General features: G+C 56.1%; 1 protein-coding gene across 3 annotated transcripts in view; it reads right to left on the bottom strand.

The window, feature by feature from the left end:
* The window catches only part of KLHL29 (kelch like family member 29), a 327,580-nt gene that overhangs the window by 12,760 nt on the left and 289,880 nt on the right, over positions 1-24,940 (bottom strand). For all 3 annotated transcript variants that reach the window (XM_077960078.1, XM_077960077.1, XM_077960079.1), the window contains 5 exons: positions 11,715-11,853; positions 4,445-4,647; positions 2,745-3,004; positions 445-643; positions 133-315 (listed from right to left, as the gene is read on the bottom strand). In XM_077960078.1, the coding sequence (XP_077816204.1) occupies positions 133-315; positions 445-643; positions 2,745-3,004; positions 4,445-4,647; positions 11,715-11,853 (984 nt within the window). The remainder of the gene's footprint in view (positions 1-132; positions 316-444; positions 644-2,744; positions 3,005-4,444; positions 4,648-11,714; positions 11,854-24,940) is intronic.

Raw genomic sequence — 24,940 nt, forward strand, 5'->3', positions numbered from 1 at the left:
CCCCAGGGGCAGAGGAAGCCTTCATCTGCAAAGTAGACACTTCTGGGCTGCAGCCTTCCTCGGCCCTGACATGGGGAGCAGTCTCCTTGGGATCCCCATGCCTGGTCCCGCCCCAGCCCCGGGGGGCCTCACCTGAGAGGTAGATGTTGTCCCCGGCACTCACTACACTGAAGAACTCGCGGTCGTAGAAGGGCAGCGAGGCTAAGGGGTACCACTTGTTGTTCTGCGGGTTCCAGCAGGTGACGGCCACCAGCGAGCGCTGGGTCATCCCCACCATCTGACGGCCCCCAACCAGGACGATGACCTCAGCCACACCTGCAGGGACATGGATGGGCGCCCTTGGGACACACCCGAAGACTGTCGGCATCTGTGCCTGGCACCTCACTGGGACCACTGAGCCTAAGACACTGCTTCTGGGGAGGTTCGGGGCGTGCCCCTTCAAACCTGCGGAGAGGCGTGGCCGGGTTCTGGGCGTCTGCATCTCCTGGCGGGCGTGGGGCAGCATATGGTAGCGTTTGGCCTCGTTCACCAGGTCCCGGCAGGCTTCTGATGACTTGATCAGCTCTTCATTGTCAACCACATTGAGCAGATAGCTGGGGTGGATGAAGGGGAGGCGGACCACGGCCAGAAGCTCGGCTGCATACTGCAGGGTAAAGGAGACATGGAATCTTCTTAGACTAGCAAGAGAGAGCCACCTCCTGGAAGGAAAGAAACGGTGTGTGGCTGCACAAGAACGCGTAATTCCAGGCTGTGTCGGGCTTGGGAGTGTAGATGTTCTGCTAGCCTAGACAGAGGTAAAGGGAGGTACTGTTAGCTGGAGGTGTGGAGGGGAGGGCAGGGAGCACAGGGATGGGGAGGGGAGGCTGGCAGGCAGCAGCCAGCCCTGCAGGAGTGGGAGCACCTGTTCATCCCCCCAGCACCCCATTCTCGCACTCCACCCTGGGCCGTGGACCCCCGCTGCAGATCAGGCCACTGGGGGTAGGGGCGGGGTGGTTAAAATGAGGAAGACACGATTATTAAAGAGCCGTGAGTATGGCAAGGACTCAGGAACAGGTGGGAGGACCCACGAAAGCTTCAAGAAGATGGCGACTGTTGAGCTTGCCAAGTTCCAGCTGTGGAAGCCTGTGTCTCCCCAGCACCGAAAACTGTTTCAGTGGTGTCCCACGTCCCACGGCCTCAAACTGTCACCCTGCACCGAGGAGGTTTCAGAGGCTCACTTGAATCTCCCCTCCTAACAGACTCTGCTCATCACTCCACTTTCGTTTTATGCCATGAGTAACTGGCGACCACCATAGGCCAGGCATGAAGCTCATCACTGGGGGTACAAGGACCAATGCGACCCAGTCTCTGACCTCAAGGGGTACACAGTTTAAAGGGAGGGGATCTGCTACAAAAAATTCACGGGGGCAAGAGGAGGGTGTAGTGAGGGTTTGTAGTGGATGCAGGAGTAAGAGGTTTTGCAGAGGGAGTGGCGTCTGGATGGGGTATGCAAAATGGGCAGACTTCTGCCAGGCACAAGGTGGAGGGGAGGGCGGACATTTGAAGCCTGTGTAGAGGTGTCAGAGAGTGAAAGAGAATGGTGCGTCTGGAGAATTGTATGGGGTTTATTCTTACGAGATGCAACAGGATTTTGTTGAGGAGGCATTTAGGGAGACAGGGAGAAGTGAGAGGAGAGAGGCTGGGGAGGCCGGCTCATGCTCAACAAGGACGGCACAGTTTCCCCTGCGGAGTCGATCAGGCAACTGACGAGGGTTTTGAGCAGACGGATGAGATGTTCAGTGTGCTTTTAGAGAGACCACTCAGGCTGGAGGGTGGAAAATGGATTTGGAGGGAGCAAGACAGAGGCAGGGAAACCACTTAGGAGGTGCTGCAGTAATCCTGGCGAGAGGAGGAAGGTCTCGATGGGGAGAGGGAAGTCGATTCACTTAAAGGGGAGGAAGGAGGCAGGAACGAGCGCTGTGTAGCCAAATGGCTGTGGGCGACATGGGAAGAAGATAGGCTTCAGTTTTGGGGACCAGGCGTGGCTGAAATCAGGAGCACAGGAAGAAGTGTAGGCTTTGGGCTTGGTGAATTAGATGGATCTGCGGGACATTCTGCTGGAGAGGCCCAGAAGGCCACTGAGCAGAGGGGTCTGGAGCTCAGGAGAGGGTTCTGAGCCCGAGACACAGATCTGGGAGTCATAGGGAATTGTGGCCGTCACTGTTATTAGCTGCCCCATCTAACTTCCTACCTCTGAAAAGAAACCCTGCTTTCCCACCTGATCTGAGGACCCCTTTCTCCGGGGCTCAGTGGCTAGGTCTGGGGCAGGAGCCCTCTCTGTATCCTCTGTTTATCCAACACAGTCTCCCCAGGACCTCACATTCTCCCCCTTCCTGAGTACAGAGGTTTCCATTTGGTCCATCAGGGGCTGTCCATCCCCTCAACAACTGGAGCAGGTGTGGGCTCCTCCAGCTGGGTCCGTGTTCCTGGGAGCCCCAGAGCCCCCTGGCTCAGGCACCCACTTCTCCCTGCAGAGTGCAGGTGCTGCGGCTCTTGGCCCACTTGGGTCTCCTTTGGGGTGGAATGCCAGCCCTTGAGGATCCTTTGGTGACTGGGTTCTCATCTCTCTGCCCTCCCTTCTCCTCTCTGCCACTCAGGGGGAGCAGGACAAGGAAAGTTCACTTCCTTCACCCTTGATGCAGACCCCATTGCTGCAGCGGGAGCCCAAACCCAGAGAGAAGGGGCGGGGGCAGGGCAGGCCCCACCTGTGTGCGTGTCGCGGGGTCCTTCTTGATCCACTTGATGACCGTCTCATACACCAGCTCCTCGGCCTTGGTGTTGAGGCTGTCGTTAGAGACGTAGGCAATGAAGTCGTCCTTGGAGATGCTGAGGATCTCCTCCTGGGCGGCCACTTCGGGGAAGATCTGCAGTGCGAAGGCCTTGGCCATGTGGTAGAGCTCGCTGCACTGCATGGCCTCGGCCATGGCCAGCACACCCAGGCAGTTGCTGGCCGTCAGCTGCTTCTCTGGGGGCAAGAGCACAGGACCACTGAGCCAAGGGCCTTGGAAGCAGTTTCCACCTGTTCCCATCGCTGTCACCCTGGATCCTTCTCTGAACCCACATCCTGGGGACCCTGCCTCCAGCATTCAGAGTCCCTGCAGGCCCCCTTCCTGGGTGTCTGGAGCCTTCGATCCTTCTCCTGGGTTCTCCCTTATCCCATCTCATGCTGATTCCCAGGGGCCTCCCTCTGTGTGTACAGGTCCTGGCAGAAGGACCGAGACTGGGAGGCATGGAGTGTGAGTCCTGCTCAGAGCCTGGGCCTGGGCTGGGGCCAGGAGTCACACTGTCGCTGAGGTTGAGGGTAGCACTGAGGCTTACAGCATCTTCCATGTTGTATGTCTTCCATGCCAGGCATGTCTGCGGTCCCAGACTCCTTCGTTAAGCTGTGTCAGCTGTAGTGGCCCTCGTCCACCTCCCAGCTTCTTGCATAGGCTTCCGCCCCACCCAATCTGGCCGGCTAGGCTCTGGGGTCCATCTGGCCAGCTCTCCTGGGCTTAGTGGCTAGGTCCAGGGTGGGAGCCATCTCCATACCCTGTTTACCCAATACTGTCCCTCCCAGGACCTCACACTCTTCCCCCCTCCATGCTAGTAGTTCTTCCAGCCTAGGTGTGTCTGGGTTCTTGGAGGCCTATCTGTGTGCGAGCCTCATCGCTGCTGTGGTTCCCGGCACTTCGAGACTGCCTGGTCCCCCTCTGTCCTCACGGATCTGCCCCATCGCTAGGCTGGGCTCTGGCTTTCTCTCTGCACTCCATACCCCAGGCCACTGGTTCTTTGGGGGCTTTCGTCTTTGTCCCTCCCTCACCTTGCCGTCGCCCATGCGGGGCAGCATCAAGTGTAAAGGCAGCATGTTGTTTGGCTCAGGGACCCCCCGGGAGCTCCTGACACTCAGTCCCCATCCTGGGCAGCAGACATGGGTACTCAAGGGACAGTTCAGATGTCTAGGCCTGGGCAGACATCTGGGGCAGCCCAGGTATGAATAAGGTAAAGGGAAAGCAAGTTTGGGCTGCTTTGTTCGGGTCTAGAGAACAGGGCGGTGAGGCCAGGGCCACGGCCTCTCCCCACAAGCAGAGCACGTGCACAGCCCTCATGGTACCATTTGTTCCCACAAGGCCTGGCGGGGCACAGTGTGCCTCTCCCACCTACAGAGAAATGACACGGAATCCCCTTCATTTCATGCCAGGGAAAGAGTCTTTGCATGTGTATCCAAATTACCATCTTAAAACAGCCCTGCCAAACCCAGCCACATGTGAGGGAGCTTCGGGTGTGCACACACAGCCCTCCCCGCTCAGTCCTCCCCGCTCAGCCCTCCCCGCTCAGTCCTCCCCGCTCAGTCCTTCCTGTTTATGGAGTTGTCTGCCCATCTGCACTCCTCCCCGCAAGTGACACACATGGCCTCCGGGCTCACCGAGAAAGGACACACAGACTTTGCAGAAGGTGTGGAACTGGAACTTGCTGGCCGCCTCCAGCAGTGTCTTGGCGTTGGCCGAGTCGATGACCAGGGAGCCCGTGTAGACAAACTCCAGCAGCAACTCCAGGACGTCTGCTTGCAGGTTCGACAGGACGAGCTCCAACTTCTCCCGGCCACCCTGGCCGCTGTCTTGCACGGACCTAGGCACAGAGACCAGGGTGTCCTTACCTGCTGCCCTGCGGCCATCGTGCCGCTTCCTCACAGGGCTAGATCTCCCTGCACACCTTGGTCACGCCCTTGGTTTTAGGACTCAAAGGACACAGCAATGACACACCTGAACCTAATGCTCTGACACGGGATCTGAAAGAGAAGAGTCTGACCAGAGACGCCCAAAAGAACAGAAAACCCTGCTTATCACTACTCGGCATGTCCATGCAAAAAAAGATGCAAATCAAAAAGCATGAGCTATGGATGGGGACGAGGACCAGGACTGGCCTCAAAGGGAAACAATACGGTTCAGCCCACTGCAGGCCCTGGCATCTCCACCAAAGCAGGCCGACGCATCCCAGCCCGGCCTTGCCTGCCTTGGGTGGCAGATTCTCCAATGTGACCCAGGCTTGGGAGGCTCCCAACTGGCTGTGATCCCAGCCAATCCAGAGATATCCTCTGATCGCCCCAAGACCGAGGGCCCCAAGTTGCCCCAGAACCTTCTCCAGCCCCACCTCTTTCCAAAAACATATTGTTTCCTTTTAGGCATGGAAAGGAAGCCCTTCATGACATTGCTTTGAAACTGAGGACAAGACGAGATAGACGGACAGAATGGTCAGAGCCGGGAGGAGGGGAGAGGAAACAACCAAGGACTTCCGCCACAGACAGCCAGCAGCCATGACCTGGGGCCTGGCCCGGGGCGGGGCCCTCCTGCCACATGGAACACGGGGTCAGAGGTCAGAGTGGCCTGCGTGTAGAGTGTGCATCGGGCTTGGGAACTGGGGGGAGCAGGGGAGGGACACAAATATATCAATCTGTTTATATCTGGTGTCTACAGGAATACAAAACCATTGCAAAGGCTCCTAAGGCCTGGCAGCCGCCCCTAAAGCTGGACCTGGAAGGAAACAGATAAGATGAAGCAAGAGTGACACCGATGCATAAGTGACAGCAGGAGTAAAAACACCCGGCGCGTCGGGAGTCTGGAGGCCTCGTAGGCCGTCGGCTTGGCTGCCCTGTCCTGGCTCCTCCGAGCAGCCTTGCTTCCTGCCCGGAGCCCGGTCCTGCCTGGGGCTGAGCTTGGCCACATGGCTGGGAAATGACCTCTGTGGTCCACTCACTCGCTTCCGAGGAGGCCACAGGGCAAGATGCTTGTGATGGGTCCCTTGCGTGCACCTGTGGCTGGCGGTGGGGCTGTCGAGGTGTCCAGCAAGCGGGCAGGCTGGCTGCAGACAGACCAGCTGCTGGGTGTGTGGGTGAGCGGAAAGAGCACAGGGCAGAGAGCTGGGGGCGCTGGGTGCCCGGGCTCTGCCACCAACAGGTGGGCAGCCTTGGCCTCCCAGGCCCTCAGCCTCCTCTTCTGCAAAACAAGAGGGTGGACCTAGATGAGGTCTGAACTCCCGTGGAGATTTTGTGGCAGAGGCTGGAAAATGCCGTTCCCACGAGACTCTTCTCTATGTGGCAGTACCTGAAACTCCATCATTAGAGCGACATTCTCTCAGGTCAGGCACCGCCCTCCCAGAGCCTCAGCGAAGGCATGGCCAGGAGGAGAGGGGGAGATGCAATCCTGCCACAGAGCCGGCGTCCAGGCTCCCTCCCAGGGCGGCCATGGTAGGCCGTCCCCACACAATGGCTCATCCCACCAGGACCCCAAGGGGCCTCTGCCTCCAAGCCCTGGGCCAGCCCAGAAGGCAGAGGGGGCAAGGTGTGGGCTCCACAGAGGCCCCTCCAAACCCCTGCAACACAGAGTGACTCCTAAAGTGACTTCACACACCTAGTCTTCTGCTGTTGGGATGGATTTCCATACCTCGGTGGCTTTGTTAAGTGTAAAAGTAATCTACTACGTGATCACTTGAAACCACAGAAATCCTTAACACCCCCAGCCCCAGAGCCATCTGGTCAACCTCATACTCCTGTCTTTGCTGCCCGGGCCTTCATTCCTGCAAGCCGCTGCCTGGCCTCTCCTCTGCCCTGTGGAGGTCACACGGGGCCACAGCCTGCTCCCGAGGCCCCCAGTCACTGCTGCCTTCACCTCTGGCCAGCTCACTTGTCTACCCAGGAGTCCTCAGGTGGAGGAGCTCAAAGACAGTGAAGGGCTGAGCCCAGGGGACTTCAGGATGTGTGAGCACACACGCACACAGATGTACTGTGGGGAGGGGTGCTGGGCAGATGGACAGTCCATGGCTGAGTGACAGGTGCGATGGGACCCACATGGCTGCTGAGGGGTGCTGCCTGTCTTGCCCACAGTCTGAGCTAGGGAGTGGGTCCTGGCCGCCAGGCGCAGGAGGAGGGGCACCAGGTGCCGTAGAGCATCGCAGGTGCTGTCTAGACTGAGGAGGACCCTTGACCACAGGAGGCATGGCTGTGGCTCTGTTCCTCCTGGCCCCTTGTGAGGGCCACCTATGGGGTGGAGGGGGTGCTGGGCAGATGATCTGCAGGGAATGGCCATAGAGGCACAGGGGAATGTGATGGGGGCTCTGTCAGAATCTGAGTTCAAGGAGGAGATGAGGCCTCAAAGGGCGAGGCCTGTGCCTCTTACCAACACACATGGTTCTCATCCACACAGGCCTTTGTGCGTGGCCTGGAGAGCTGTGAGGGGGTGGGGGCGCCTCTCTATCCCTGAACACCAGACTGTCTTGGGACTGGACCCCAGTGCTCCTTAGGCTTCCCTCTGAGCAGGGACCCCAGAGGGACACCCCTGTGATGGGTGACCCTGGTCCCTGAGGAGGGGGTACAGGTGGCTGTTCCGTCCCTGCCCTGAGCCATTTCTTGTCCTGTCCTACTGGGCTCCATGGAGTGAATGGTGTGGGGTGCTGCTGGCCTGCCAGGTCACGACGTGGCTTTGGAGGGACTGCAGCAGGGCAGACGGGCAGCACTAACCTTCTCTATGAAGCTGACACAGGGGCTGGGGTGCAGAGTGAGGGGCAGGCTGGTGCTGCCCAGCCACACGGGTCCCATGGGGTCTGTCAGAAGACCAGAGCTTCCTAGAGTCACTTCCTTCTCAGGTTGGGAATGCCCAGGAGAGGCCAGAGTTCGAGACGAAGCCTCTACTCAGCAGAGGAATGGCTAGGTCCAACTACCGGGACGTTTGCAATCCCACCATTAGCCATGGACTCATCCAGGATTAGAAATGCCCTTCCTTTCAGACACCAGGTTGGAGGCCCTCATCCACCCTCACGCACCTCGGAGGTCAGATGTTCATTTTGCAAGGTGGAACTGGGCACCCTCTGGAGCGATGGGCAGAATCCGTGGGCAGCGGCGGGTGAGGCACAGGCATGGGGCAGGTGGCTGGTACCCAGCTCTGCTCAGAAGAGAGGACTCTGCCCGTGAATGAACACCTGGGCATGTCCTCAGCTGCAGGACACATGCATGGGCATGCACGAGTTTCCCTGGGTCTTGGGGATTTGTGTGGCTCAGGCCCACCCTTGGTAACTTGGCAACAGGTGTGGGTCATGCCATTGTGCCAGCATCCAAAGTGAGACATGGGAGTCTCGTTATCTGGCTTCCAAGCCACACCTGTCTACCAAGCAAGGTGGCAGGCGCTGCCACCCACACATGCTCAGGGAAGAGGGTGAAGGGTGTGGGGCTCTGGGCAGGACTTTGCTGGGACCCTTCTGCATGGCCATGGGGGGCAGCCAAGCCCAAAGGGACTTGGCCGCACCCTGGGAGAGGACACTGAGATCCAGCGCTCCCAGTCACGGTCTGACCGTCATCTCTACAAAACACACATCTGGTCGCAACACCCCCAGGCTCCTGTGACCCAGGTCCAGCCTCCCTCCAGCCGCGTCCCCTGCAAGCCACCGTCATGCCTGGCCCTGCAGCAACGTGGAGTCACCTGTGGGACCTGAGACCCCCTCCTGCCTTTCGACCTTGCTCTCCCCCACGTGTCTGCCCGGCCGATGCCTGTTCTTCATAACCCACATCAGATGCCACCTCTCCAAGGTGCCTCCCTGAATGCCCCTCCCTCACAGCCAGGCCCTTGGCCCACGAGTCTCTGAAGCGTCATCTCCGCTCGTCTCCTTGCCTGTCTGCAGCGTGTCCCCACCAGACTGTGGGCTCTGCTGGTGTTTGGTGTGAGTCCTGGCCCCAGGAGGGGCTCCCGTGTGTTTGCTGAGTGACCAGCGAGTGAATGACTTGGATTCCCACATTCTGTCCTGTGGCTCCAGGGCAGGGTGTCTGCACTGGGGTTGGGTCTGGCAGGCACTGTCCTTGCCAGGCTCGGGTGCTGGGTCATTGTCCTCCCTGGGGCTGGAGTGGTAGACACATCACCTGTCCCAGGCTGGGGGTGGGAGTCTAGCCTGAGCCTCCAGACAGGAGGCTCAGGGATGCTGGGACAGCAGGGAGGGGTCACCTGCCCCTGGCAGGGCTCACCCAGGGAGGGCCAATGTTGATCCCCACAGAGCAGAGGTCCCAGAAATGGTCCCTCCTCCCTCCCTTACAAGAGTGCAGCTGCCTGAGGGGGGAGCCACTGCTTGGGGTTAAAGGGCAGGGCCACAGCTCCGCACTGGGCCAGTCCGGCTGCTGCACAGTAAGTCTCCAGGGTCATGGATGTGAAGGGGACTGAAAAGACATGGTGACATCAGCTTCTCTCTTGACCACCAAGAATGTGAAATTCTCTGTGATTTTACACGGCGGGAAAGGAAACCATCTTCCTGTAAAGACCTGGCTTTCCTCCTGAGAAGGCACTTGTTTGCACTCATCAGCACCAATGGTCACGTGTGCTCTGTGGCTGCAAACTCACACGGCGACCTTCAGTCACAGGGCACCCTGGGGCTTGGCTTTGGCTTCCCTCCTTTTTCCCGTGTGACCCTCCTGTATGCTGAAGGCCCCCCAGCCCTGACTCTACAAACCTCAGACCTCTCTGGGTTCAGATCCATGCACCTGGCTGCCTACAGGCGGCCCAACCTGGGGACCTGGGCGTCCATCAGGCTGCTCAGCTTGACACGCCAGATGCTCAACTGCTCATCTCCCCAGCTTTCCCAACGCTGGCCTGTGGACCTGCTCTCCTCCCTGTGACCTCTGATGCCCATGACACCTCAGCTTCTTGGGTCCTGGTGCTTGCACGTGGGAAGCCTCTCTGTCCTGGTCCTGCCCATCCTCTGCCCATCACTCTGAGGTGTCAGAGCTGCAGGAGACCTGGGCATCATGTGAACCAATTCTGATTTATAGATGAGAAAGCCCAGGGTGCAGGAGAGGAAGTGACCAGTCTGAGGTCACAGGACAAATGGCAGAGTCAGGTGTAGGACCCAGGTCTCCGACCTGCCAAGGCGGGGATGTCCTCTCTCCTCCAGCCCCATCCTTTCTGATCAGGGCCACCGAGACACATCCTACTGTTCTCCCGCCTTCAGGTGGGTGTCCCTTCCTCACTGCTCTTGACATTACCCACCTCAGACCATGCCCAGGTCCTAGCATGGGGTCAGGGCTTGCCTGCCCCAGCGCAGCCCACTCTGGGAGGGCCATCTGCCCCACCCTGCCCTTCCCCACTCATGCCCCACCCCTGGCCTGGAATGCTCTTCCTCCCTCTTATCAGCCCAAGAAGCCTTCACTACTTTGGGTTCCCACCTAGCACGTGTTCTTCTCTGTTGCGTGCAAGTCTGGCTTTCCATGTGTGGTCTCTGAAAGCCATCGGAGGGCGCTGTGCTCCTCTCGCCCACCACGTTCTAGCTGGGGATGAGGCTGCCGCTCAGCACTGACCTGCCCCCTTTCTGTTCTCTCCAGCTGGTTTGGAGCCAGGCCCAAGACCCTAGGACGCTCATCCGTGATCCAGCAGCCAGATGCGGGCCCCTGCTTCCAGGATTTGTCAAGAGTGGAAGCACAAAGTCCTCCCTGGCCTGGTGAGGGCACTAGACATATCCCTTCACCCCAGACCACATGCCCCTAACCCCTGTGCTTGGACAGAGAGAGCCCAAGCACCGGGGGCAGGAGACCCGAGGTGTCCATGAGATGGGAAGTCCCAAAGAGCCTGCCCCTTCCTGCGAGGCTGAGGGCCGGCATGGGGCCAGGCGGAGCCCGCCCACAGGGCAGCTGGGCTCTATGTGAAAGGACGGATCGGAGAGGAGATGCCAGCCAGGGATCCATCCTGAAACAAAACACAGTCACTCCGGGGTTAGTTGGCAAGTCCAAACACGGCATTGGGAAGCAGAGGTCCTGTCCTCCCTCTGAGCACAGTCCTGGCTCAGCGTCTGCCCCGGAGAGGCTGCAAGGCAAGAGGAGCAGCGGCGTTAATCTGCTGAGGGCTGAGAGAAATGTGAGCGTTACCCTGGGCTGGCCCCTTGGCTGCTCTCCCTTACTACGGAGCTGGAAGGTGGCCCCTGACTTCTTTGCAAAGGTATGAAGCAGACAAATTAAAAAAATCAACATAATGGAGAAAAAAAAAAAAAAAAAGATGCTCATGCACCAATAAGACTCATTCAGGTAGAAATAGCCAGGGCAGAGGGCAGGAGGGAGGGAGCAAGGGTTGAGAGAGACCGTGTTTAGGACACACCTGGTCTATGCTCCACAGCGCCGGTTTAGGCTCAGTGCACAAGGATCAGACATGCAGTGTGGCCCAGGCTTTGCTACAAGTCTCTTCTCCCCGACTTGGGCTGGGGAAAAGCGGCCCCGGGGGCACCCTGTGCTCCTCAGCAGGGATGGCCTGATCGATGTGCTTTCCTGGCATTAGTCATCACTGACAGCAGGGACGATGGCACTGGGGATCCTGCTCTGGTCCAGTGGGGGCAGTGTGCAGTGATCCCTTAAAATGGAGCCTACAGTCCCCCTAATCTCAGGGAGGGCTTGTGAGCCACTGAGAACCTGGGATCTCAGGGGTGGGGCGGGGTGTTGTCTACTGCTGGCAGAGGCCCCTGGTGACCAGCAAAGCTGTGGGTGGGGGCAGATGCTGGGGGCAGTGGCTGCTCTGAGGCTGTGTGTGAGAGGGTACTGGGGAGGAGGAGGAGGAGAGATGGCTACTGGCTCTGTGACAGGGAGTCACGCTTCAGGAACCTGCAAGAGAGGGGAAGAGAAAAGCGACACAAAAGCGTCCTACAAAGGAACAGACCCGACCACAGCTGGAAGGAAGGCAAACCTTTGAATCAGGTCCTTGAAATACAAGCTGCAGGAAGCTAGAACATTTTGGTGGACTTCAAACTCTCTGCCTTCAACAACAATTTTCAGGTCTGTAAACGCTTTCGCTCTGCGTTGCTGGTTCAATTCCTTCAACATTTCTGCAGAACAGAGAAGACAGACAGGGCCAGGTTCCCATTAAGAGTTTTTTTTTTTTTTAAATTAAAAAAAGTATTTTTTTTTTCTTTCAAGAAGTAGAGAAATAGGAAATACTTGATATTGTTTCTTGGCAAGACTGGCTCAACACTGACAGTCAAAAGAAGTCACAAACATAATGCATAAACAAGCAGCCACTGGGAGGGGCTAATAACCAAAGGCATCACAACTTCAAAAAGCAAAAAAACCAAATATGATACAAAAAATCAAACCCAGAAATTGAAAGGTTGGGGGAGAGATTCCCATACTGACGATTGGAAACATAGAGAATACATTATCACAGACAACTAAAAACTGTTAAATAACCACGGAGCAAGTTCTCCAAATGCCAATGGGTGCCGATGTATTGGAGACCAAGTCAAGCATGGCATTGTGATGTAAGATGGGCTGGATATGGTTCAAAGGAATCACAACCACAAAACCTGCAAAAACAGCGTCCCTTATGTTAGACACTCACAGCCATGGCATGGCAGCGGACCCCGAGAAAGGAGGGGGCCATGGGAGAACTGGCAAACACCTCCTTCTGTTTCACATTTGTGGGGACTTTTCGGGAAAGCAAGCAAGCAAGGGACAGGGACCCTCTGCGCCTCCTCCCATGTCCCAGGCGAGTCTCTCAGGACGCCCACCCTCTCCTGGGGCTTTGACATTGGGCAGAGCCTGCTTTACAGCCCAGCAGGTCCCAGGAAGTGGCCTCGGAGGCTCCCACTCTGCTGCGCACCTACCTGTGCCCGGTGTCTCGGACCTGGGGCTGGCACAGACAGTGCCCGGGCCCATGGGCTCCAGACCTGGGGATGTCAGAAGCTTCTCCCAGACCCACCCCAAAGCTTAGAAAGGAGAAGGAGGGAAGAGCCTGCCAGCCACCCTGTTGGGGTTGCACACTCTCTTTCACTGGCCAAAGTTAGGGCCTTCATGTGACCACTGCTTCCCACAGCCTTGCCTCATCTGTCTGCCTCCAGGACTGCCCTTAATGTTGCTGGTAGCTGTGCCTAAGGCCCCTGATCTTTGGGCCAGAATGACCTGTCTTCAGGCCAGGCGATTTCCCTTAGCAGATGTATGGGAGAGGGTGGCCTGCAGAGCTGAGCCCTGCTCTTCAGCACCCCCTGCCATCGCCCATGCTCCAGCCTCATTGGCTATCGCTGTCCACATGGGCCAGGGCTGGCTGCCCGCCAGGACTTCTTCTTGGCCCCAGTCCTGCTTCTGACACTTGGCCAAGCCCCTTTGTCTCTCTTAGCCTCTACTTCTGTATCTATAAAATGGGGATTGAGGATCCTGCTTCTGCTCCCTGACTGCCAGGCAGGCCCTTTTGGTGAGGACACACTGGGCTCTGCTGAAGACCAAGGAAGACAGTGGGAGGGGCTCCTGGAGAACATGCCACATGCATGTTCAGGGAGTGGGGTCTGGGGCCCTGCCTTCTGGGAGCCATGGGCAAGGCCGAATCACTGACCCTGCCAACCCCAAGTCACACTGAGTCTGGAGTCGTAGCAGAGCATCTCCAGGGGTGCGGAAGGGGGCTCTGGCTGGGACTTCAGGAAGGATCTACATGGGGTGAGCTCAGACCCGGAGCAAAGAGGGTGGGAGCTAAGACAGAGACCAACAGGCTCAGATCACCAGCGGGAGGGTGCGGGAGGGCGCAGAAGCACGAGGGGGCAGGTGCTGGTGGCCAAAAGGGCCACAGGCAACAGGGAACACAATGAGGCGCTGGGTGGGGCCAGATCGCAGCAGTCTTGCCTGGGAGCTCCAGCTTCATCCAGGGCACCAGGGAGCCACAGGGGATTCTGGATAGGAAGTGGTGAGGTTAGACTTGGGTTTCAGACAAATCCACACAGAGGCAGGATGGGGAGTGGCTTAGGAAGCCAATGGGAGGCAAGAAAGTGACGTGCGGAGAGTTGAGCCTCGAAGCCAGACCTGAGGGTGAACCTGCACTGGGCCTCCTATCAGCTGTGTGACCTTGGGAAAGGGGACCTACATTCTCAGAGCCTCGGGGTCCACCCTTGTTGAAGGTTCCGTAAGACAGCATGTGGCGGGCACACAGGGAGTTCAGCGTGGGGGCGAGTGCAGTGCTGGTGACGGTGACGGTCTTTCCAAGGGAGAGGTGAGAAGGCCGGAATTACACAGCAGCAGCACGACAGAGAAACAGGAGTGTGTGGACCCCGTGGGGCTCAGTGCAGGAAGGAAGTGGGGAGGGGGAGGCGTGGAGACCATTGACAGGATTTTGGAGGGGATGGTGGTGGGACATCAGGAAGGGAGGGAACTAGAAGATCAGTTGTGGGGTGGGGCCTGTGGGACACCCGGGGTTTGGGGTAGGAGGCAGTGGATAGAGGCCTGGGCTGGAGAGAGCCTGGCGGTGCCTCAGACAGCCGGGGCACAGGGGAGACAGCACAGGGCCAGTTGTAGGGCCAGGCTGGATAAGGCTCAGCTGCCGCACTCACACGCGTCTCCAGAAAGTCACCAGCTGAATTAATGCCCAAACCATGAGCCAGGTAGATGACATCACCTTTTTGAGTGAAGCGAGGTAGATGATGTCACCTTTTTGAGTGAAGTGGTAGGGGATGGGAGAGAATTCTGGGCTGGGATTCTGAAGACCTGGATCCTGGTTCTTGTTCCAGCATTGCCACTAATAGGTGTGTGACCCTGGGCCAGCCACCCCAGCTTTCTGGGCCTCCATTTCCTCTAGCACAGGAGGGCAGAGATAACTGCTCGGTAACCCCCTGGGTGTCACACTGCAGAGAGTGACAGATGTGGCCCCACATGCCTGCTGAGTTAATCAGTGCTTAGGGGCCTGGAAAACACAGCAGCACACACATGCCTACTCCTTCTGGGCCCGAGGCATCCCGAGGGTTTCTGAAGACCTTCCCTTCAAATCGAGGTCCCGGCAGTGATTCTATCAGCAGCCCCAGCCCCGGCCGTGACACCTGCTGCTCCAGGAATTCTGCAGCCAGACCTGGAAGGCGCTTGGAGGTTCAGGTGTCCCCCTCCTAATGTAGGTGCTTTCTGTTCTCTCTGAATCTCACTTGGTGGAAATCTGGATTTAATAGTTGGGGAAGATTATTTATTCACTTTCAGAAGAATTTGTCAATTTATGAAAGTGCTCACCAGGGGACTCCTTTTCCCAGCAGGCCCCAAGTGCATTCCAGGTATCGATCGGCTGGTGTGTGCGGGCTGCTGCCCATCGCCTGCCCAGCTGGCAAAGCAGGCTCTCAGGCTGTGCCTGTTGGGGGGCGGCAGACCCAGAATCCACAAGGGGGCACCAGGACCCGCCGGGCACAGGCTGCCCTCCTCCCTGCCCCATGTTTTGGCAAAGGACACTCCCTGATTTCTGAGGAGCTTCCCAGTGAGGTGTGTGGGGCGCTGTGAGGAGGCCTCCAGCAACCAGGCCTGTTCCCAGGTGTGGGGAGGTCTGCAGGCCTCAGGGCTGGGCCTTCAGAGCGGACTTCCAGAAGCACCTGGCACCCTGCACTATTCTGCTGCTCCAGGTTTCCGCGGGAGAAGATGGCCCAGAGACGCTATGGCCTTCCCTGGATGGAGGCTCGTTGGGGTCTGGCGAGCGGAGTGCTGGCAGCTGAGCCTACCAGGTGGGGTGAAGACTTGGCCTCAGCATCCGTCCCTGTTGGCCAGCCCCAGGGGTTGTTTTTGGGTCTCCTCGGCTTCGAGTGGGCCGCCCACCTGCGCCTGTGGGACTGCACACCCTGGCGCTGCTCACTGAAGTGGCTGCCCCCAGGCTCAGATTTTTGTCCCAGGCCTCTTTGCCCCTTTTCCCACTTCCTCCCGCACGCCCAGGATGCCCGACTCAGCATGGAGCTTCTCTTCCCACAGAAGACAGTCCACTGCCTGCATGCTGCAGGCCTTCCCCGGACTCCTCCCACCCCTCATCACACCAAGTCCCATCTTTTCACCTCCTAGAATTCTCAGGATCCAGCCGCTCCTGCCCCAGGCCCTTCAGCACCCTGAGTGAGCTGCCCTCATCTTTCACCTGAGTCACTGCAACAGCCTCTGAGGACGTCTCCCTGTTTCCAGCCTGTCCCCCTCCAGGCCACCTCCACACTGCAGCTCCTCACAGCCTCCGGCCGCACAAATCCTTCGGGTCTGAGCAGGGGCAGCACGGCCCTCTGGGGGTCTCCCCGTTCCCTCAGCTCCTCCTCCACTCCCAGGGGGCCCTTTGCTCCCCAGCAAAGCTTCCATGCACCCCACACATGTCCCCACTCCTCTCTGCCTGGATCTTCCATCCCCTTCCTCCATCCGGCCAAACAGTATTTATCCTTCACCACCAGGGAAAGTGTTATTTTGTCCTGGGCCTTTTTGCCTCCTTCCCCTCTTCCTCCCATACCCCTGCCCTCCACCCCCTTTCGCAGGCTGGCAGAGCAACCTGTGCTCACTTCTTTATAGATACTAGGAGTTGTAATTATTTATTTACATGTCTGCCTCCTGCACTAGACTGTGTTTTATTTATATTTTTATCTTCAACACTCAGCACAGGGCCTGGCATATATATAGCTGGTGTGATGGATAGCAAAAATTCTTTGTAGCTTCCCCCGTCAAGAGGTGGAGATGATTTCCCCACCCTTTGAATCTTGGCTGGCTTTGTGATTTGCTTTGGACCACAGAAAGTGGTGGAAGTTGACCCTGTGTAAATGTTAGCCATGGCCTCAAGAAGCTTTGCTCACTTTCACTCACTCTCCAGGGCCCCCTGGCACCACCACCATAGGAGCGAGCCTGGGCTAACCTGTTGGAGCATGAGAGACCACGTGGAGCAGAAACGAGCGGTCCCAGATGAGACATTTAGACCAGCCAGTCTCTGCCAGTATCAGCCAGGCTGACCTAGATCGGCTGAGTGTATCCCAAACTGCCAGGCCAGGATCACAGTCTAAATAAGTGGCTGTTGTTGAAACACTCAATTTTAAGTCACTCAATTTAGAATTGTTCGTTAAACAGCAAGAGCTAACTGATACACAAAGCATGAATAGATGATGGACTCCAGTGCTCAGGGAACTTTCCCTGTGTTGGTTTCACCTTTGCTAGTACAGTTTGAGGCTAATTCTTTTTTTTTTTTTTTTAAGTTTTGGTAAAATGTACCCATTTTAAAGTGTCCAGCTCAGTAGTGTTAAGTATATTCACACTGTTGGGCAAACCACTGGAATCCTTTTCATCTTCACGAACAGAAACTCCACACCCATTAAACAACCACTCCCCACCTCCCCTCCACCCAGCCCTGGCAACCATCATTCTACTTCCTGTCTCTATGAGTTTGACTATTTTAGACCCTCTTATAAGTGAAATTATGCAATATTTGTCCTTCTGTGAGTGGCTTTATTTCACCTAGCATAATGTCCTTAAGGTTCACCCACATGGTAGCATGCATCAGGATTTCCCTCCTTTTTAAGGCTGGCTAATATTCCACTGTATGTAGATACCACATACTGTTTAACATTCATCCTTTGATGGACACTTGGGTTGCTGCCACCATTTTGCTGTTGTAAACAATGCTGCTATGGGCACTTATTTAGACTGTGATTCTGGTTTGGCAGTTTGGGCTACATTCAGCAGATCTAGGTCAGGCCTGGCTGATATTGGCAGAGACTGGCTGGTCTAAATGTCTCATCTGGGACAGCTCATTTCTCCTCCACGCAGTCTCTCATGCTCCAACAGGCTAGCCCAGGCTCGTTTCTATGGTGGTGGTGCCAGGGGTCCCTGGAGAGTGAGTGAAAGTGAGCAAAGCTTCTTGAGGCCATGGCTCACGTTCAGTTCTCACCCCCGAGTTACGGACCAGATATCCCCTCTTGCGACCCGTCTCGAACCCCGTTCATTCTAAGTGGTTAGTATGAAATGGCTCTGTGGATGCAGCAGCAATGGGCATGAGGGAATGGGGACTTGAGGAGGCTCTGCCTGGGGCTGGATGCTTTGCCTAGAGGAGAGTGAAGCCACAAACAGAACCAAGGCTGGAGATGAAGTTGCAGCCAAACTTCTGCATATTTTTCACCAAACGACATAAGTTATTTGTCAGAGACTAATGGGCTCGTTCCGGCTGGACTACAAGAGCTGTGTGAGATGGTAATAAAGAGGAAGAGATGTCAATATTAAAAGGCAAAGAATTTCAGTGGCTTTGCCACAGAGAAGTCCATTAAATCAGAGCCTTGAGAAAGGTTGTGTGGCCAAATCATTTTTTTCAGAGCTCAAGTAAGAACCCAGCTAGGTGATAAATGCTTCCCATCCCATTGGTATGTATGACACATATTTGATAAAGGACCTGAAAAAATCATAAACTCAGAGCAGTTATGAAATATACTGAGAAGGCCCAGCGAAGACAGTGTCAGGCGGGCCCATAGGGCAATTCATCCAGCAGCAGTGAGGCCGACGCATGCTGACACTGTGGGGACAAATGGAGGCTTTACGCAAACAGAGCATCCCACTGCTGCTCCACGCGCCTCCCGAGCGGAACGTTGCCCTCCCTCCCCCGTCTGATCAGATATGCATTTCTTCCCCTACTTCTTTTCCAAAGAAGAGTTGGCCTCAGAATGAACCTTGGAGGCCAAGAGCAGGCTCCAGCTTCCAGGTGAGACAGAATGAAACCACCTGTGGGCGGTACCTGTGGATCCCTCATCCAGCCTGAGTTGGACGTGTGACACCTGAGGCCCCACGCAGGCAAACCCTCCTAGGAACCGTGAAACACTCTGACTTCTTGCCTGGACTTAGGGTTTTAGTGAGGAGCCCTTCTGGCTTTCCTGTTGTCTAAATGGGAATTTCTGCCATTTGTCTAAAAGGGAGCCAAAGTCCTAGGAACAGTCACAACCTCTCCCACTAGCCTGCCGTTTCCAAACTGATGACACTGGATGACAAGGCCTATTTACTGAGCAGTGATAGCTGGCCCCAGAGGTCCCCTCTGTGCCTACAGCCCCTGACCCAGGGCTGCACACCCGTGGGTGTGGGTGGGACTGAAGACTGCCTTCCAGCTGGAACATTCTCATGTCCTCTAAGATGATAGAAAATTCACTTCTATTTTTCTCCTTAACATTTTTTGAAATCATCATAAAACTAACAGAAATATTCCCTTCTCTTTCCCTGGGTTTGTGCCCTTGACCCTTAGGTCCAAGGACTGAACAGAGGCAGCTGCCAGCTTGGGCCGTGGGTAGTGCGACTGGGAGACCTAGATCTAGTCACAGATTCACCTCAATCCTCCTGTGACCTTGTGTGGGAGCTCTTTCTTCATCTAGGGTCCACCAGACCAACGACTGCCTGGATCCCTTACTTCCAAACTCTGTACTGTGGGCTCCTGTAGGCTTCTATGACCTGACCTGACCTGTGCTCACAGCTTCATATTCTATCATGTTCCACACATCCCCCACTCTAAGTTCACACCCAGTTCATTCTGTTCCTTCACTTTGAATGTTTCTCTTTCTGCCTTGGCCAAGGTTTCTCCTACACTTGCTTCCTAGGGTCCCATCCATTCCTTAAGCCTCACTCTATTATTATTATTATTTTGTAGAGACAGGGTCTCGCCATGTTGCACAGGCTGGTCTCAAACTCCTGACCTCAAGTGATTCTCCTGGCTCGGCTTCTCAAAGCATTGGGATTACAGGTGTGAGCCACCATGCCTGGCTGTAAGCCTCGCTTAAAATCCCATCCTCCAAAAATTCTTACAGAATTCTCCAGTTGCCATTAACTTCACCCTCTCCTGTGGTCCCATGAGACCTGGTACCTTCATTGGAGTAGAGACCTTTGGCTGCCTTATTACGGAGGAATGTCTGTCTGTCTGTCCATCTCCTTTCTAGTTTTTGATCTTCTGGAGGGCTTGTTTCTCTGGCCCCCGAACACCTGGCACCATGTTTTGCACAAAAAGTTCCTTTCCGATTGGAATTCATTGTGGGTTACAGACCACATGCAGATGTGTGCTAGGGAGTTAGATGACATTCCCTCAAATGTGATCCACTGGAACTATTTGAAATACCACAGTTGTGTGGAATTGGATGGACAGAATGTAAAAGTCAAGCCCCTCTAACTTCAGGCAACATTGGTGCTAATAACGGCGATAACCCTGCAATTCGTATGCAATCTACAGTTGCTAAAGCATTGGCACATTAATTATTTAGGTCCTCCTTGGGGAGAGATTTAATTATCTGTTCAGCTCCAATGGCTTTGAAGAGTCTTAAATGGTCTTCCTGGGAAGAAATGACCACCCCAGCAGCCGCCGAATACAGGTGCAGCCTGGAGCCCTTGAGGCCACTCTGCAGAACAGGGTTCTCTCCAGGCTTTGGGTCCTAGCTGCCTGGATCATAAGATCTACCCCTCGACCCAAAAAAAAAAAAAAAAAAAAAAAAGAAAGCCAAAAACAGATAATCTTCCTGGACAACTCGTGCCTTGTGGGCTCAGAGTAGGAGTCAAAGGGTATGGTCTCTTGTTTAGGAAGGAATGGAGGAGGACGGGGGCAGAGTGTCAGGATCCCATCCCCAGCCCAAGGAACCTGGCCAGAGGGTGGGCACTGCAGAGGTGGGGGTGGGTTCTGAGCTAAGCAGGGAAGGCCATGGGCAAATTCTGTGGCTGCCGCTGGAGCAAGTGCCTGGTTTGGTTGACACTAGCAGCATGTAGTCCCTCCTGCCTCCAGCAAAAAGGCTGCCGCTTGGCTCCTTCCCCTGCTTGGAGGATGGAGGCCGAGGGATGATGGGAATATTCTGAGCAGGAGAGAAGGAACATGTCATGGGGTGAGGGCAGGGCTGAGAGACCTTGGGAGAAGGCCAGGGCTCAGGAGACTTGGGTGAGAAATAGGGTCAAGGCCAGTAGTGTGAAGAGTTCTAGAGTGGCCAGAGCTGGAGGTGGAGGGGACTTTGTGTGGGGAATTAAACATCCAGGGGATTCAAGGCAGGACCTGGAAGAGCTCTGTGGGGCCTGGAAGCCTGAAGGTGGGCTGGGGGAGGGCCAGGTGAGGGGCCAAGGCAGATGGGAGCAGACAGAGGGGCAGGCATTTAGGGGCAGGGTGGCCCTACCATCCTTTTGTGAGGTAGCTGGCCCCACCAGGGGTTAGAACTTGTTACCAGGAAGTGAGGTATCCTGAGGTGCCTTGGTCCTCAGGGCCAGAAGAGGAAGAGACTCGAATCTGGCCTCAGAAACTGAACTGAATCCAATGTCTGGGGTGGGGGTGAGGATGGGTGGGTCTCACTCCACCCCCGTGCTCATAGCCCTCCACGTCTTCATGTGGAAGAACTGTGTTCTGTCTACAGCGTTATTTATTTAGAGGTACTGCTTCTTTTCCATTGGAGGGTGGGCTCTTGGAAGATGGGGTGGTTCTTGGCTGGAGGGATTGAAGAAGCCAGGATAGATAGTTGGGGCCAAATGCAAGAGCCAAGTTCAGCACCTTGGAGAGCTCTGAGTGCCCTGGGGTCAGGCCAGAACGACAGGGGAACTCTATAGAGGTTAGAGGGTGCCCTGGAGCAGCTGACGACGTCCACCACTGAGTGGGGCTGGGGCCCTGACATCCTCCTTCAGAGGCAGACTCAGACCCCGAGTTCTGGGAACCTCAGATGGCTTGTGTCTGTTTGGCCCCTTCATTTATTCATTAAACTGCTGTTTCCTGTGTGCCGGGCACTGGTTGGGGGAGAAGGGGGTGCTGGGGTCACATGGAAATCGGCACGTGTGCAGAGCTGGGGGAGCTCACAGTTTAACGGGAGACACACTCACAGAGTGTGTGTCTGCCTGGAATGCCCTGCAAGAGGAGTCTGACTGGGGCAAGTGCTGGGCGGATGTGGCAACGAGGAGGGGATGGCTGGTTCTACCCGACGGAGCTGAGGAGAGTGTCCACAGGGAAGGTGACAGTCAAGGGAAGACTCAAAAGGTGAGCAGGAGCGCCCCAGCTAGCTGCAGGGGCGAGATGTGAACACACAGGCTGAGGTGTGAGAGGGCCACGTTAGGGACTGAAGGTCACTGGTATGGCTGGCATGTGCTGTGTGCACACATGGCTGTGTGTGTGCACGCATGTGTATCTACATGTGTGTTCAAGCATGTGGTGGGTACAAAGGTGTGGGTGTGAACATATGGTGTGTGCAAGCCCGTGGGTGGGCGTGTGTATGCAGCCATGTGTGCCAATGTGTGTGTGTGTGTGTGAGAGCATGTTGTGTGGGTGTGTGCATGCACCCCTGTGTATGTGCCTGTGTAGGGGTGTGTTGTGCATGTGAGCATGTGGTATGGGTGTGTGTATGCACCCCTGTGTATGTGCCTGTGTAGGGGTGTGTGTGTGAGAGAGGATGTGGTATGGGTGTGTGTACGCACCCCTGTGTATTGCCCATGTAGGGGTGTGTGTGTGTGTGTATATAAGTACGTGGTATGGGGGTCTGTATGCACCCCTGTGAATATGCCCGTGTGTGTATGTGTATGTGTGAGAGACAGCACGTGCCTGTATGTATATGTACATGCAAGCATGCACGCACCCCTGTGTATGTGTCTGTGTCTGTGTGTGTGAGGATGGGTGTATGTGTGTCCTCGTGTGCATAGTGCATGTGAGCACGTGGTGTGGGTGTGTGTCTGTGCCCGTGTCTGTGCAGTTGTGTGTGGGAGACAGCATGTGGCATGGGTGCGTGTCTACGCCCTTGTATATGTGTGTGTGAGCATGAGGCCTCTGCATATGAGAAGCAGAGGGAAAAGTTGCAGATCAAGGCAAACCCGTATCTGACAGTGAACCAAGCAAACCAACCCATCTTCTTTTTCCCACAGGAGGCTGGGGGCCACTGGTGGATTTCACGAGGGAGGCTGAGAGCGTCAGGTTTGTCTCTGACACTGGAAAGGTTGCTGGGAAGCAGCTGCGAGTGGCCTGCCCCTGCACGTGCGGGCCCACCTCCCCACGCTCCCCTGGCCTGGGGCGGGCTTTCTCACACCATCATGAGCTCCCTTCTTCCGGGCTGCCCCTGCCATTCCAGCCCATTCTGACCCCTCCTCTGAATTTCCCAGGCCTTAGGCAAGCACCCAAAGCATATCATCAGGTGCCACAAGGCACAGGGCCCCAGGCCGACACCTGGAGCTGGGGTGGGGTGAGAGCTTCGGAGGAAGAGGGGGCAAGAGGTGAGCAAGACAGCTCCTGTCCCGGGGGAGGACGCAGCTCAGTGCAGACACAGGTGCCCACAGTGAGGAGCTGGATGAGAGAGCTGCAGGATGGTCAGCTGTGGTGCTAGAGGCCTTCTGAGGAAAGAGGGGTGGGTGGCCAGGACCGGGGGGCCAGGAGTGGGGCCAGGAAGCGCAGGACTGTGGGGCAACCGCTGGCTGTCTCCAGTGGAGAACCGGACACGTGAGAGGGGTGAGTCACTCCGAATCAACTAGCTCAACACCTCAGTGCGTATTTACAGGCCTCCTTCATGCCAGGCCTGGACCATGGAGAGGAAGCCACCTTCTGTCCCCAAGGAGCTCAAATCTGATGGGAAAGGAGCCACTGGAGTAGACAGAGGTGAGTTTGGCTGCTCAGCACTGGAACCCCTTCCTACTGGGGACAATCCCAAGATGTGGGGATCTGGGCCCTGTCACTGTGGGGCCCAGGGGAGGTAGCTCCCTGGTAGCTGGCATGTGGTCATGAGGCCTGGGCTTGGCCGGTTGGGTGCTCCGGCCCCAGACTTCGAAGTTCCTTCAGGAGTGCAAAGACAGTGATGACCATGTTGGCTGTGATGAACTTGCAAAGCTATGCTCCCCCAGGACCTGGGCAGGCTCTGCCATAAGTGGCATTTATCATAGGCCTGACATATCCATGCATCTGTCCCAGTCAGGGCCTGGGATGCCAACCACAGGACCCAGTTCTGACAGCGAAGCAGAAAGGTATATATTGGAGGCTGGTGAACGAGGCTGGGAATTGGGGCAGGAATTGAGGCAGTGCAGCCAGGTCTGTCACAGAGACAGTCCCCCTGGGGTCCTATACAGGCACAGTCTCCCCCGGGAGCCTGCTGCCCTCCATTCCCAGCCAGCGGGCAGCCCTGGGTTCCAGGAGTGCGTGGCTCTGCAGCTACCATGAGACCACCCCCTACTCTCTATCCATTCAGAGGCCCTGGCTGACTGGCCTCCACTGGGGGTCCTGGGGAGCTGGGTGAACAGCTGTTGTGGGGTGTGGGGAGGGGCTGGCTGGGAAGAGGCCGAGTGAGCAGCCTCAGGACTTCGGCATCCAAAGCTGCAGACCCACAAGAATGGTGTACTTTGGAAATAGAAGGGCCACAGGGACCTGGACGAGGAAATGGTATTCCTCCATAAGGGATGAGGAGCCCGACAGCCACAGATGCAAACCCAAAGCCTAAATTCTCATGTGCTCATGAAACCTCACTTTGTTGTATTCTTCCTGGAGACCTAATCTTTCCAAGATCTGGCCAGCTACGGCTTTGGGAAAGTCAGCCACCTGCGCCAGGTGACAGGCCGGTTTAGAGAAGGAGTGGAAAGAGATTCAGGGAGAACTGGGGATAGGGGCAGGCAGGAGAGAGTCACAGGAGACGGGAAAACATGGGTCTCCTCCTCCTGCTTCAGTAAAAGCCATTATTTCCCAAGAATTCTGAGAGCCACAGTCCCAGTAAATAAATCAATAGTTTTAAAGGATTTGCAAGAATTAGTGAACCAGAGCCAGGAGTACAATCAGTTTAGTTACCTAGGTAAAGAGGGAAATGAAATGGAAACCCCAGATGCCAGGAGCTAATGTCAGCTCAGAACACTGTGAATCCCATCCAGGGAGGAGTCACAGCTGAGAGGATGTGGGGTTAGGAGAGAGGGGAGAAGAGAGAGTGTGTGTGTGTGAGTGTGTGAGTGTGTGTGTGTAGAGACCCCTCCCCTCTCTGCCCACCCTGTGCCCTTCATGGTCTTCCAGGAGGAGTGTCTGCCCCTGGTTCTCTGTGCCCACCCCTCCTGCCCATCCTGGCCCGGGTCAGTTTAGGACAATACATCTGCCTCCTGCCATTTCAGGGGGGGGTAAAAGCCCAAGAGTCATTTCTAGTTTTTCATATTTCTAACGACCTTTTAAGATGATACAAGTAATCTCCACATCATTATAGGAATATTAGAAAATCTTTACAGGCATGAAAGAAGAAAGTGGAA

This window comes from Macaca mulatta, chromosome 13 (assembly GCF_049350105.2).
Source record: "Macaca mulatta isolate MMU2019108-1 chromosome 13, T2T-MMU8v2.0, whole genome shotgun sequence".
Taxonomy (NCBI): Eukaryota; Metazoa; Chordata; class Mammalia; order Primates; family Cercopithecidae; genus Macaca; species Macaca mulatta.